Below are 14,715 nucleotides of genomic sequence, written 5' to 3'. Positions count from 1 at the left end.
AACTAATTCATATCACAAAAACATGCATCTTTAGTATACGGGAATGAGTAAGGACTGCTGAGCCAGACAGACATAGCTTTAAATCCCAACTCTGCCACTTAACTGCATTATCCTGGGCATTTTATAACCCTCAGTTTCCCCACTTAATCTACTCCCCATCTCGTAGAGGTGTTGTGCGGTAGAACTAATGAATGTACATAAAGCGCCAAGGTTGACTGTAGAGGCCTTGGAGCCAGAGGTCTGAATCCTGGCTCCATTCTTCATTAAGAACATTATTCACCTCCACACCCAAAGCTATGAATCCAAGTTCCAAATTCCTTATCTGTAAAACAGTTATATACTGTCTACCCCAAAGGACAGCCATGTGAATTAAATGAGGAAATACATGTAAAGCCCCAGCAAAATGACAGACACATAGTAAGAATTCAATAAAATGTTTAAAAGAAAAAAAGCTGAGGTTTAAAAAGTCAAACCACAAGTTTTAGTCCCAGCTCTGTCACTTATTATCTAGAGCTAAACAATGGTACACAAGCCAGTAACTCCTCTGAGGCTCAGTTTCCACCAAGGTTTTGTGAAGAATAAAGGAGGTAATTATGTAAGAGGGTTCTGTAAACTCTACATTGCTATGTAAATGTTGGGGTTGTTTTACTTTATGAAAATAAGTTGTATGTTAGTTATATTGACTGATGCCCTTCCAAATACTATCTTCATCTTTAAAATGGAAAAACAGGCAGAGAACTTTTAAGCCATAGAGGGAAGGCTGATCATTCCAAAAGAAGGATGGAGAAAACGACTGGGCCAAAATAAATTCAGACCGGGACAGAGCAGAAAACGAATAAGCCTTCAAGAAGAAAGATGAGAATAAGCACCCATCAACCTGTTTTTAATCAACAGCTTCACCTGCTGATTAAGCCTCTCAATGCACAGTCTAGGCGTAAGAATTCTCTAATTACCTCCCAGAAATAATATTAGACTTCAGGGTAAGAAAGAGCTTCACTATCAAATCTCTCTTCCCACACATAAATTAATTTTGTGGATGGGGCACAGAAACAAAGACCAGTGGACACAAACCAAATCTCTTAACTGGCATTCTCTAAACCACACCTAAGAAACAAAATAAAACAAAACAAAACAAAAAGAGTCACAATCCTCTTCAGAAAGGTTTCCTTCTTTGGTTGGTCAGAAATGTCCTTGTTCCCCAGGTCTCTTCATGCTAAATATGGCAAAAGCTGGCAAACAACCAACCTAGTAAATTCCAATGATACTTAAGAAAGCATTCATATTGTCTGAAATTACTCTGAATCTAACACTTAAGACGGGCAGGACTTCCACATACAACAGTTCAGCTGGAGCTCTTAATGTCAAAAGCAGCAGGATACCTTAAGAACATACAAGCTTGAAAAACAAGCAGTCTACTCTTCTTTATTGCAACATTCTTCAGCAACAACATGGATCTCCTACCCACTGCGCACACAGCACTGCACTAAGGCAGTGGGAAGCTGGAGGGAGAAATGGAAGAAACCGGTGGTGTCCATGGGGTGCCAAAACAACAGGTTGATTCAGTCAGTTCTGTCCCACAACTAATCCATTTGGTGAGGAGAGAGGGGAGGGAATCTTAGTCATCCTGTTGTCTGACCAAACTGACTGGCTAGACCACGGTACAATTATCAATTAGGTCAAAATGTCAGATTTAGCAGTGCACAAGCCCTGCCTTTTACGGATGTTACATACTTGAAAAACCTTGGCTATCGAGGAAGACAGGACATAAGCAGATTACCCTCAACCCACAAAAACCCACATATTTAGCTCCAGAATATACTGTTTTCCTCCAGGATCTTTTTATAAAATGTTAAATGTGCAATTCCTGAGCACATACAACTGACAGCTTGTTGTTTGATGATACATATTAGAATTTGAAATTGGCTAAAGAAAATACCAGTTAACAAATACAAGGAAAACTGAACAAGCTCATTTCAAGTAAAGGATTAAAAAATTAACCTATGAATAAACCGTTTTTGATATCAATATTGGTAGCAATGGGTATTAAGGAGGGCACTTGTTAAGATGAGCACTGGGTGTTATATGTAAGTGATGAATCACTAAATTCTACTCCTGAAACCAATATTACACTCTATGCTAACTAGAATTTAAATAAATATTTGGAAGAAAAAAATACATATACTGGTAGCAATTTGAAATGTTGCAACACATTCAAGACAAAGGACTAATATCCTTAATGTATAGAAATAGCTTTTTCAAATCAGTAACCAAAAAATGAATACATGAGGGGTAAAAGACACAGTTTACCAAAATAAGTAAATCAGAAGTGGCCACTGACCATATGCGAAACCATTCAATATCACTGTGTAATCAGGGAGGCAAATTAAGGTGAGGTAGCGTTTACCACCTACCAAATTGGTTAAGTTTTAAAAACAAAAACCAGTGTTGAACACAGTTGGCAACACTGACAGTTTCATATTCTGCTGATGGAACTATAGCTTGGTCAAACTATATGGAAGGGAATTTGGCAGTGTGTATCAAAGTCACAAAAAGATCCATACTCTTTGATGCAATAACTTGACTTCTGAGAGCTTAGTGTTAACAAAATAAATATCCCTACCAAGATTTATATATAAGAATTTCATTATAGCATTATTTATAATTATGAAAAATTACAAACTAAGAACTGATTTCAGTTTAAATTATATATATAACTGATCCTTAAGACAGAACAGTATGCAGCCTTTAATATTGTTAAAGAACACTTATATATATAGGAAAACATTCACAGTATTTAAGTAGTGCAGAAGCAGATGATAAAACTATACATATGCTAAAATCCCAACTGCAATAATAGACACAGAAAAAAAACTGTCTACAATGTATCAAAATATTAGTGGGTTTTGGTTGGAGGTGATGGAATTATTGGAGATTTTAATTTTATTTTCCTGTTTTTAAATTCTGTTTCCCAATTTTTTAAAATCACTCTGACATAGCAATTTTTCTTCTGCAAATCTAGCTTAATGAGGAAAAATCCTAATGAGGAATTTTTTTTCTCTATGAAGATGAGTATCATTTATATAGGGAAAAAATGGAACCAACTAAATACGCAATCAAACCAAAGAATGGTCAAAACACAGTAACCCTACTAATAAGAATATTATTGGGCACCTGGGTGGCACAGTCAGTTAATAACCCAACTCTTGGTTTCAGCTCAGGGTCATGTGATCAAGCCCTGCATCAGGCTCCACACTCAGCACAAAGTCTGCTTAAGACTCTCTCATCACCGGCCCTCAGTTTGTTTCCCAGGGTCCACAGTCTCTCATGGTTCATTCCTCCTTCTGTTTACCCCCCTTCATTCTTCCCTTCCTTCTCCTACCAGATCTTCCTATTTCTTATATTCCATAAATGAGTGAAACCATATGATAATTGTCTTTTTTAGTGCACTGGGTGTTACACGCAAATAATGAATCATGGAACATTGCATCAAAAACTGGGGATGTACTGTATGGTGACTAATATAACAAAAGAAAAATTATAAAAAAAAAGACTCTCTCTCTCCCTCTCCCTCTGCCCCTCCATGCCTCTCTAAAATAAATCTTAACAAAAGTCTTTTAGAAAATAAGAATATTTAAAAAAGAATATTATTTAAACAATAAAATTCAATTTATGAAAAATGTTTAAAAATATAAGAAATATTTATAACCATCAAAGAAAGGCAGTACAGAAAATTTTGTATATATTATGAATCAACAACACTTTAAAACTAAAGGTAGAAAAAAAAAGACCAAAAGATGTACACGAAAATATTAAGAGTGGTATGATTGTGACTATTTTTCTCACACTTTCTTAGATTTTTCAATGTCCTTAACTACTTTTAAATGTAATTACTTTTTAAGTAAACTCCCTCTCCAAAATAATCTTGTAAAGGTGCCAGAGAAAATCAACAAAGTATAAGTTAATTATGTATAAACACGAGGAATAATTATTACTACTTAAACCTACCTTAAAATATTACAATGTTTGTTTTTAGTTACAACCATTTTCCTTAAATCTCTTAGGAAGCATATGTCACAGGAGTCATGAAATATTCTCACTTACTTTAAATAGTAACACAGGACCAAGGGCTTGAATGATTCACAAGATATGGCTTTTCTCTAATAATCCTCATAAAGCTTAGAAAGTGCTTTAAATGTTGTAATAAAGTAAATGTCCTCAACATTTCCAATTAAAGAAGATCTAGCAAATAAATAAAGGCATGTTCACAGCAAAGAAAAACATAATAAACATCATAATCAAAATATACACATCCTCAAACTTCAACGAGTCTCAACACTTTCTGGACAGACAAAAGCATGTGAAAGCAGAGAATTAAACAGCAGTTTCTTTGCAGCTTACTACAATTACCATTTAGAGAAGTTAACACATTAGCACTGTCTAGTTTTCTGACTATTCATATTCAGAAACTCAACAGAAGATACTAGTGAGTAAACACTATCCAATTATTCTTACTTGAATGTTGGATAATTACGCCAGCATAGCAACCTGCCCCTCTTAGGGTCTAGGGAAAATACACTCTTTAACCCTCAAGGCTTAAAAACTTTCCAGAATCTCCTCACAAGACAGATGAGAGTAAACTTATGGGACTTCATCAAGATAAAAAGCTTCTGCACAGCCAAGGAAACAGTCAAAAAAACTAAGAGGCAGCCCACGGAATGGGAGAATATATTTGCAAATGACACTACAGATAAAAGACTGGTATCCAAGATCTATAAAGAACTTCTCAAACTCAATACACGAGAAACAAATAAACAAATCATAAAATGGGCAAAAGATATAAACAGACACTTTTCCAATGAAGACATATAAATGACTAACAGACACATGAAAAAATGTTGAAAATCATTAGCCATCAGGGAAATTCAAATCAAAACCACACTAAGATACCACCTTACGCCAGTTAGAATGGCAAAAATAGACAAGGCAAGAAACAACAATTGCTGGAGAGGATGTGGAGAAAGGGGATCCCTCCTACATTGTTGGTGGGAATGCAAGATGGTACAGCCACTCTGGAAAACAGTGTGGAGGTCCCTTAAAGAGTTAAAAATTGAGCTACCCTATGACCCAGCCATTGCACTACTGGGTGTTTACTCCAAAGATACAGACAGTAGTGAAGAGAAGGGCCATATGCACCCCAATGTTCATAGCAGCATTGTCCACAATAGCTAAATCGTGGAAGGAGCCAAGATGCCCTTCAACAGATGACAGGATTAAGAAGTTGTGGTCCGGGGCGCCTGGGTAGCGCAGTCGTTAAGCGTCTGCCTTCGGCTCAGGGCGTGATCCCGGCGTTCCGGGTTCGAGTCCCACATCGGGCTCCTTGGCTGGGAGCCTGCTTCTTCCTCTCCCACTTCCCTGCTGTGTTCCCTCTCTCGCTGGCTGTCTCTCTGTCACATAAATAAATAAATAAAATCTTTAAAAAAAAAAAAGATTTAAGAAGTTGTGGTGCATATATACAAGGGAATATTACTCAGCTATCAGAATGAACGAATTCTCAACATTTGCTGTAACATGGACGGCACTGGAGGAGATAATGCTAAGTGAAATAAGTCAAGCAGAGAAAGACAAATATCATATGATTTCTCTCATCTATGGAACATATGAACTAGGATGATCCGTAGGGGAAGAAAGGGATAAAGAAAGGGGGGGGTAATCAGAAGGGGGAATGAAACATGAGAGACTATGTACTATGAGAAACAAACTGAGGGCCTCAGAGGGGAGGGGGGTGGGGGAATGGGATAGACTGGTGATGGGTAGTAAGGAGGGCACGTATTGCATGGTGCACTGGGTGTTATATGCAACTAATGAATCATCGAACTTTATATCGGAAACCAGGGATGTACTGTATGGTGACTAACATAAGATAATAAAAATCATTTAAAAAAAGACAGATGAGAGTAAAACGAGACGAAAAAGAAGCAAACAGCAACAATTGTAAAATGCACCTGCCTCTGAACAAGGTGGTATACTTTAGAACGTAACCACAGCGTCTTGTACAACACTTTATTCAGCAAGCAAAATTGTATTTTAAAGTGATGCTATTTGTTAAAAGACAATATATTATTAAGGAGACGATATCTGACTCCAATCAAAATATTATCGTCATGTTTTCCTTACTTCATAAAATATACACATGCTTTCTTCATATGATTAAATATATACAAGGGAGGGAGAGCTACTCTTAACCCAGAAACAGGTTCTGCAACACCCATAAATCCAACCTGTCTTTGTGAAGCGATGAGTCCATCTTGGCATGATGTTTGACTGATGTATTCAAAGACCCAGAGTCACTGCCCAGGTGCCAACATTCTGAAAGCAACTGACTTGAAGACTAGAAACTGCCTCAGGCAGGCCTCTGGGGAAGGTGCTTCAGTCCAATGAGAAGAAAGTCCAAGGGCACTCACTGAATGGCCAAAGTCCAAGGGCACCAGAGCTGGACCAAGGTAACTGGCCCACAGCTCAAGAGTGGCAAAGGACAGTAAAATGACCCCCCAAGACATGCTCAATCATATCTAGTAAAACACAAACTTTGAGGAGCTGGTGGAACAGGGTTTTGCCAAGACAAGCACAGTGGGTGAGGGAGATGTTAGTATGATTAATCAATGCCACCTGAGGCAGCAGCTCTGGGGGTGTCCATACTGTACCTCAGTCATTGCCTGGCCATGACAAGAAGTTCCTTCAGCTACTGCCACTGAGAACTAGATCTTCCAAAGAAGATATCTCCACCTTAACTTGTCCTACATCAGGCCTGGCATCCAGGACTAAGAACACAGCCCTCTCTCTTGCCACAAACCCACTGATAGATAGAATAGATACCACAACATATGCCAAATTTACCTTTAGACCCCCACCAGACAAAGGGGTCTTTATCTTTTCCCCAAGTTAAGTTTTGATACTTCCAAATTACAAAAGAGAAAGGGGAGAATAGCAGACAAGCCTAGCAGGAATGCGATGGGAGTCACTATTCCTTAGTAGACCTGCAGCTTACTCCCCTAGACCCTACAGCTCTCAGTCACCCTGACTGCAGGAAACTGCTTTCTGAGACTGTAGATAAGTGACTTAAATGACTGTATTTCATATTCCTAATTGTGTGCTCATCTGCCTTATCTCCCCGATGATGTCAGCTCCCTGGGGGCAGAGCCCTATCTTCGGCTTGGTCAATGATTCCCACACATCTACAAAAGCAGAACCCCTGTACTCCCTACCACATGATGAAACACACAAATTAAGGATAACAACACACCACAATCCTCCCTAACACACCACTGGGACAGCAGAGCTACGAAGATAATAAATCTCTGAGCGAACAGCTAGGGCTCCTACCAGAGTTTTATATAGAAGCTTACATATTTACACATACAAATAAATTAATACAATAATCACCTCACTCTTCTCACTCCAAGCTCTGGCTTTTATCATGCCCCCCACCCTTCTTGGCTTTACTCTTCTTTTTTAAGGTCACAATGTATTTTCTGCCACACAACTGGTATTTGCCTCAAAAAGGAGAAGACAGGAAGCACGGATCTGCAGCAAACCTAGCACTACAAATGAACACTGCAGTTTGTCCCATCCAGAGGCCATGAGCCTAACCTTTCATATCTGAAGCCACTCTCTACTTCCTGTAAAGGACAGCAACATTAAGTGTCTTTGTCAGAGGAGCACTCCCGGGCCCCTTCTTGATGAATGCTCCGTTCTACTCAAGAGACCCTTGATTCCTTCTTTATTCTCCCTTCCTTATTCCATTTCCTGCAACAGCCCAGACAGCCCAAAGGCAAGACTGCAGGAAATGAGTGATCTTTATACCTTTTTGCACTAACACATCTGAGGGAAATTCCTGACACCAGATACGTGTTCACGGGTGAACACAGCAGACATCCTCAAAGGCAGTGTCGGCACAAGGACTAGGACAGAATTTCTTAGTGGACACCAAAAAATCATGGAACACCTATGTATTCTGGCATCTCTGCTAACATTCTGATGAAGTGGATAAGGAAGCTTCCACCAAAGTCATATACAACACATCCACAGCAGCCCTAAGATTCTGAATAGTTTGTAGATTACTTTTTTAAGACAAAACGAACAACTTTACTAGCCTTATAGGGATACCAGAGCAACCTCACCAGCAAGCTAGGCATGTAGCAAGAAGCAAGCACTTTCAAGGATAAAAAAATGACCACAACACCCAAACAGAGCAACCTATCTCTAGTACTATCAAAGAACAAACAAACAAACAAACAAAAACTAAACCAAAAAATCCTTGGTTTCCCCAGATTCATTCTGCAATGATTCCAAATTTCCCTAATATATAAATTAACTGGCTATTTCTTAAATCTACAAATTCCCAGATACTATTTCAGACCCACTGAATCAGAATCTCCAGGAAAACAACCCAGATGGAATCATCTTCACGCCCCTCACTAGGTCTAACTCCTTTTATGGAGGGAGAGGTATCAATTCAGTAAAGAGTACCCCTTTGGATCCTTGTTACTCATGCACGGCTCAGGACTCTATAAGGCAAATTCTTGAGAAGATGCCAAGGGGCACAAGCCATATGGAGACAGATTACAACTGAATATAAGAAAATCTTTCTAAAAATCAGAGTTGTCCAGAGACGAACTAAGCTGCTTCCAAAAGCAGGAAGCTACCACAAGAGTTGTTCAAGCACAAACGCAGACTACCTCTTGACCAGGATGTTGTAAGAGGAGCAGATACAGCATGGAAAGGATAAAAGGACTAGATGAAGTTTAAAGTTTCTGCCAACACATAAGTCAACAAAGAGGAAAATTTCAGCTACCCATTAACTTATAAAAAGAGATAGTATAAAGTCTGTAGGTGGGGTCACCTTTCAACTGATCTTCTCTCTTCAAAGAAGAAAGGAGCATAAAGACACACCCCTGATTCACCATCAGCCTCTCCTCCAGAATGTCCCAAAGGTGGGGAGGGCAGAGCAGGAGTCCCAGGTGCTGTGACAAAGCCGACCTGCTGCTTGGATGACTCTACATGTTGGGCATATGCCAAACAAGTTTTATGGACCAGAGAAGGGACATGTGTGACACAGTGCCTACCCTCAAGGAGCAAATCTTGTTGCAGAGATAGCTCAGGCACTATATGGTTCTGCCAGAGTTTTATTTATCACCTCTCATCTTTAGAGTTTTGTTTGTGGTAGTGGTTTTTAGGGACCTCTCTTGGTAGGAAAAAGCCTTTACTAAATGTATATATCTTTTTAGTCTAATACTAGTTAGCGATATCCAGCTCATAATGAAAAAAAAAAATCTCAAAAAAAACCATCAAAACAAACACAAACTTAGTTAACTCTAATTTTAAAAATACCATCCTGATAATTCCCCAAATGACCAAATTACAATAAAGTGTGGCAACTATGAACAAAATAACAGAAATTGCTGGTCTAGGTAATAAAGGAAACAGTAGAAACAGCTCAAGTGAGAGGCAGGGGGTGGATGCCAGCACCTTTGAGGTTAAATTCCAAAGTCACAGTGATCTTTATGATTTGCAGAAGTGATCAGAAAAAAAAAGAAAGAGAGAAGAAACCACACACACACACACACACTGAAATTCAAAATGGCAAGTTTAAATAAAACATCTGGGGAAGGGAAACATTTGGTTTTTCCCCAAATGTAAGGTAAGCAATGACTCTTGCAGATACTACCAAAAAAATAATAATAATGGTCTTGGATTACCATAGTAGTCTAGAATAAGAAAATGACTAAAAGTAATTGTTCAATGGAACAAATATTTATTGAGTGTCTATTAGATGCTAAGGCACTGTGCCAGCTACAGGGTAAAGGTATTAGAAAAAAACACATAAATGAAAAAACACAATTCTCTTCCTCAAGAAGTACACATTAACAATAAGCTCTTGAGGATGTTCTAAGTGTTTTCATGTACATGAGCTCATTTGTACAAAAGACAGAAGTGGTGTAGAGAGTGGAGGAGGCACTGGACTGAGGACCAAACGAGAGAAATTCTAGTCTCGACTCTAATTGGCTCAGTGACTATGGACAACATACCTGAGCAAATGGAGGACCAAAATCCCTCCCGCAAGATTACAACACTAATTAAATACAGGCCTGGAAGAGAATGCTGGTCTTCTGGCTCCCAGTCCAGTGATCTTTCCAAAATATTATCCATATGGTAGACCAATAAAAAGAGCAGAGTAGAAGAAAATAAAACCTTCAAGTTTCAAGTCACTTGCAAAGAAGGGGAAGAAGACAGGAGAAGGAGAATCAGGAAAAAGTAGGAGGAAAATGAAAGGTTCAAGTTGTGAAATCCAGATAAAGATGTCAAGAAAGAAAGCACTTAAATAACGAGTGGAAACACAATATAAGGATAATGTAAAATCTCTTATTATATTTTCATTCAAATAATGGCTTAGGATTTTTTACTCTAAAACCACTAAGGACAAATAAAGAGAGCCAAAAACTATATATATGAATGAAGCTTGAGGGAAAAAAGACAACAGAGAAGAAAAGGATCAGGGAGAGGATTTATATTGTATCATTCAAATATATGAAGCCCTATAAAGAGACAATGGGGACCCATTGTGTCCAGGGAACAAGAAGAAATGGCATTATACTCAACAGCTTTTATGTTAGCAATTTTAAAAATCTTTGATAGTCAGAGGGTTAAACACTGGAATAGCTGACTAAGGTTAGATTAATTCTTGAAATTATTAAAATTAAGAAGGAAAGACCCCCATACACTATATACACTTCAAGGCAGAATAATGAACTATCAGTGGGTTCCAACAAGTTACTGTAAACCTTGAAAAATACAGATTCTCGGACCTACTGTATCAGAATCCCTGGGTGTTGAGTCCGAGTCACCTCAGCTGTTTTTGATGCAGCCAGGACATGGAGATTTGTTCTACCACAGCAGACAGGGTAAGGAGAAGAACCACTAGGAATGGCATCAGAGTGGGAACTAGATCAATGCAAATTTTGTGGGCAAAATAGAATTTCTGCGGGTGTGATATTTTTAAAATGTATTGTAAGGCTGCTCTGAAGCATCCAAGCATATCCCACTCAATTTAAACATTTTCTAAAGGTCCTGAAGTCAGCAAATACAAATTCAGCACATACAATTCAGGTAAACCAAAAGTTATTCCTCTATACCACAGGAAGCCTATGGAAATAGACAGTGGGGTGGGAATAGCGCAGAGGAATGCCAAGGAGATGTGGTTAAATATTTTCAAAAATCAAAACATCAGGAAAAAGAAAAGAGAGACAAGAGATAATCACTCTCCTTCCTCCGCCCTCCACCCCTGCAAAAGAATAATAATATAGAAAGAACAAGAAGAAAGAAAAAGGAAAATAGTTTTAGGATAAACTTCATTGTCGTCCAAAAGAAAAAAAAAATGCTCTTTGTGATTTTTTTTTTTTTTTAAGCAACAGAAGAATTCAGCTGAGAAATTATCTAGCAGGCTTCAAAACCAGGGAATCACTTCCCATTACAAAGCAAAAGAAAACAAGGAGCAAGAGGTGGTCTTGGATAGCTGTTTAGACAATTAGACAGATGGGTTGACTGCTTGACTTAGGAACTCAGTGACACTTAAATTAACAACTGGCCCCAATCCCAAATACAGGAACACTCAAAAATTTGGAAGAGTGTGTTATAATTGGTACCTTGACAAAAACACAGTAACAGATTAAGAAGATTCAAGAAGACTTCTCTGCTAGGCTCTGAAAAGATTTAAGATTTATACCAAAAAACATGTTCTTTAATCTCTTTTATTGCAGTAGTTTAGCATCTGAAGAACACCAGTCTAAAAATCAAATATCCATATCTAGTCCTTTGAAGTAATGGACTAACACTCAACTTGCCCACCTAACAGCTAGCTGGTAATAGCAATACCTCATCAGTACAGAAGTATGAAAGAGGCTATCATTCTATGTACTGAGGTCCTAGAATGAGAGAAGCCCTGTGTGTCAAAGTAATCCAATTTCTGACATTGATCTTACCATTTAACACTTAATTTTGCAAATCACTTTGCAATCCTATTTATTATTCCCTCCAACTCTCTAAAGGAGATTATTTCTTTAGTTCTTTTCATAAGTGGGGAGAGTACCTATCATGAAGATTAAGTTATTTACTAAAGCAAGTTAATGGTAGAAACCAAGGACTGTAATCATCAGACTAGCCCACTGTTTATAGTCCTTTTTATCATAAATCTACACTTACAGTCAAGCTTTCACTCAAAAGAAAAAGAAAAGGCAAAAAATGCCATCCTTTTTCTTTAAATGCTTCTGAAACAATATTTTTGGTTCATCATCACACACCCTCCTGGTCCACTTCTGAAATTCGTAGGGACATAGAGGTGCATGGAATTTGAGCTGTCCAAGAAGGATCTGGTTGGTGCTGAACAACTCTGTACTGTGATAAAAAGATTTAAAAAAACAAAACAACAGCAACAAAAAACCTTGTTCTCTTTTAAACATCTGTGATTGGCATGCCAACTCTCTGTTAACAATGAACAAAGAGCAAATTTTTCTGAAGCTCATCATCTTCTTAACCTTTTCTTTGCAAAAAGACATAGTTCATGTACTAGTTTTTTGGTAAAGGTAAAATCTTCCCTTGGATTAGACCAGGAAAAGAAGTCCCAATCAGTTGAACAAACATGCAAAAGCTACCAACCCTCTGGAAGCAGAGTTCATAAAAAACAAAACACAGCCCTGCCCTGAAAGGACTTTCTGAATACCTTTTGACTGCCATGGGTTTAATATACATCCTCTTAATTAATCCTATTAGCTGGGTAATTTCATTGCCATTTGATTGGTGAGTTCACACAGCAGAGCTGGATTTGAACCCAGGATTACAGAGGGCTCCAAAACCCAAGCTCTTTCTACTAAACAGTCTGAAGAAATTCGGAATCTAAGACTGTGGGGGGGGGGGGATGGATAAGACGTGATTCGATTTCCCCTTCCTTGGTCCAACCGTGTTCACAAAGACTGTTGCTAATATCCAACCATAAAGAGGCTTTCCAAGGAAGCACTTTGAATTGACTTATCCACTTTTCCTCACCCGCCCCTGCCCCACCCCCAACCATGCCAAAAGCACAGCAAATGCTGCTGCCAGGTTGGAGGAGTTGGTGATCCTCACACCACATTCCTGGGGCTGGACACAGACTCTGAAACAGCGCCCGAGCTCACCGCCTCGGAAAAAATAACAGCAGTTGAGATTTTTAAATCATGTAGCTCAGCATTGCAGCCACACCAGTTTCCCTACTGCTCCTGCCTCCACCTTTCAAAGACTCAAGCAAAACACACTGGATTCATGGGGACCAGGGATTCGGAGTGTCAGGACTCAGGCGCACCGCGAAACCCTGTCCCCATCCAAACCAAACCCACCCAACCCGGACTGTGTGCCTCCCTTTGGTAAAGCTAAGTCTGGCAGTGGAGGTATAAGCCCTTGAGCGGCTCGGAGGCCCTGCCCCCGCTTCCTCCACGCCAGAATCTGGCATTCCTTTGCTCAGCCCATCTGCGGTCCTCGGCCAGAGAGGGTTCGTCCCGGACAGCCGGCACTCGGCTCTCCCTCGACCCCAGGAAACGCAGAATGAAAGGGCAAAACACCCCAACTCCCCGAACTTAAGTGCCTGGGAAAGCGAGTTTCTGAGGCTCGCGGCCCGGCCCCCCCTTCTGCGGAGGAGGCGTGTGTGGGGCCACCCGCCAAGGGGCGTAGGAGGCGGCGAGGAGTGCGGGGGAGGAGGCCCTGACGGTGTCCAAACTTTGGGGAACCAAGTGGCCTCGCTCGGAGCCCGGCCTTCTCGCAGAGAGGAGGACGGAAGGGGGGGGGCACTGATCGCCCCAGGTGGCCGGTCGGGCCAGGGAGGCGGTGCGCGGGCCCCGGCGCAGGGGACAGCACCCCTCGGCCCCATACTCACCACGCGCGGGGGCCGCGGCACAGCCAGAGCGCCAGAAGCGCCCACAGCGGAGCGGGGCGCAGGGCGGGCATCTTCTCGGTCGCCGCCGCCGCCGCCGCCGCCGGCGCAGATCCACATGAGGAGGGGGTGCCCACAGAGGGTCCCCCACTCGCTCCTCTCCTCCTTCTGCTTCTGCAGCTCACGGCCTCGCGCGGTGCCCCGAAGCTCAGGAGTAAATGCCCCCACTCCCCGCACCCCAAGCCTGCCGCTTCTCGGCCGCCGCCTCAGCCGCAGCCCGAAGTTTGGCTGAAACTTTCTCGACTGTGCAGCGAAGCAGTCTCGTGTTCCTCCCGCCTCGGCCGCCTCCTCCCACCTCAAACCCCGCGCCCCTGTCGCCGCCGCCGGGCCTCGCTGCCTTCAGCACCCAGGGGTTCCCCGCAGGAAGAAGCGCCGGCCGGGGCTGCGCGGAGGGATCTACTACGAGTCCTCGACTGCCCGCAACTTTTTCCAACCGTCGTCGGTACTTGTCGCGCCTTAACTCCGTCAACGCTGGACTGCCCCTCTGGGCCGGGCCTCTGCTGAAGCAGGTGGGTGATAGGACCCTGAACTTCAGACGCTAGGGTTGCCAAGATCCTGAACTTGCCGGAAAGACAGACCTCTTCCAGTGAGATAGGTATCGCCCCCACGCACCCACACTTACACTCACTCTGGGGCCAGCTGGAGGAATGCCCTGGGGAAGGTCCAGCGCTGTCAAAGAAGGAAATGGGGGCTCAGGCGCCAAA

The 14,715-nt window shown here is 41.2% G+C and overlaps 2 protein-coding genes across 3 annotated transcripts in view; one reads left to right on the top strand and one right to left on the bottom strand.

Moving 5' to 3' along the window:
• Window positions 1-14,132, bottom strand: part of LOC123803675 (notch homolog 2 N-terminal-like protein A) — a gene marked incomplete at its 5' end in the record, with an annotated part of 142,237 nt that extends 128,105 nt beyond the window's left edge. Inside the window, 1 exon segment of the mRNA XM_087865733.1 lies at window positions 13,955-14,132. Coding sequence (XP_087721859.1) covers window positions 13,955-14,132 — 178 coding nt within the window.
• The window catches only part of LOC148109209 (uncharacterized), a 40,913-nt gene continuing 40,315 nt past the window's right edge, over window positions 14,118-14,715 (top strand). For both annotated transcript variants that reach the window (XM_087866336.1, XM_087866335.1), the window contains exon 1: window positions 14,118-14,520. In XM_087866336.1, the coding sequence (XP_087722462.1) occupies window positions 14,170-14,520 (351 nt within the window). In that variant the 5' untranslated portion in view covers window positions 14,118-14,169. The remainder of the gene's footprint in view (window positions 14,521-14,715) is intronic.

The sequence above is a fragment of the Ursus americanus genome, chromosome 12, assembly GCF_024610735.1.
Source record: "Ursus americanus isolate L20-20 chromosome 12, mUrsAme1.1.p, whole genome shotgun sequence".
Taxonomy (NCBI): domain Eukaryota; kingdom Metazoa; phylum Chordata; class Mammalia; order Carnivora; family Ursidae; genus Ursus; species Ursus americanus.
The sequence above is the reverse complement of the archived record's forward strand: the minus strand, read 5'-3'. Positions and strand labels throughout refer to the sequence as shown.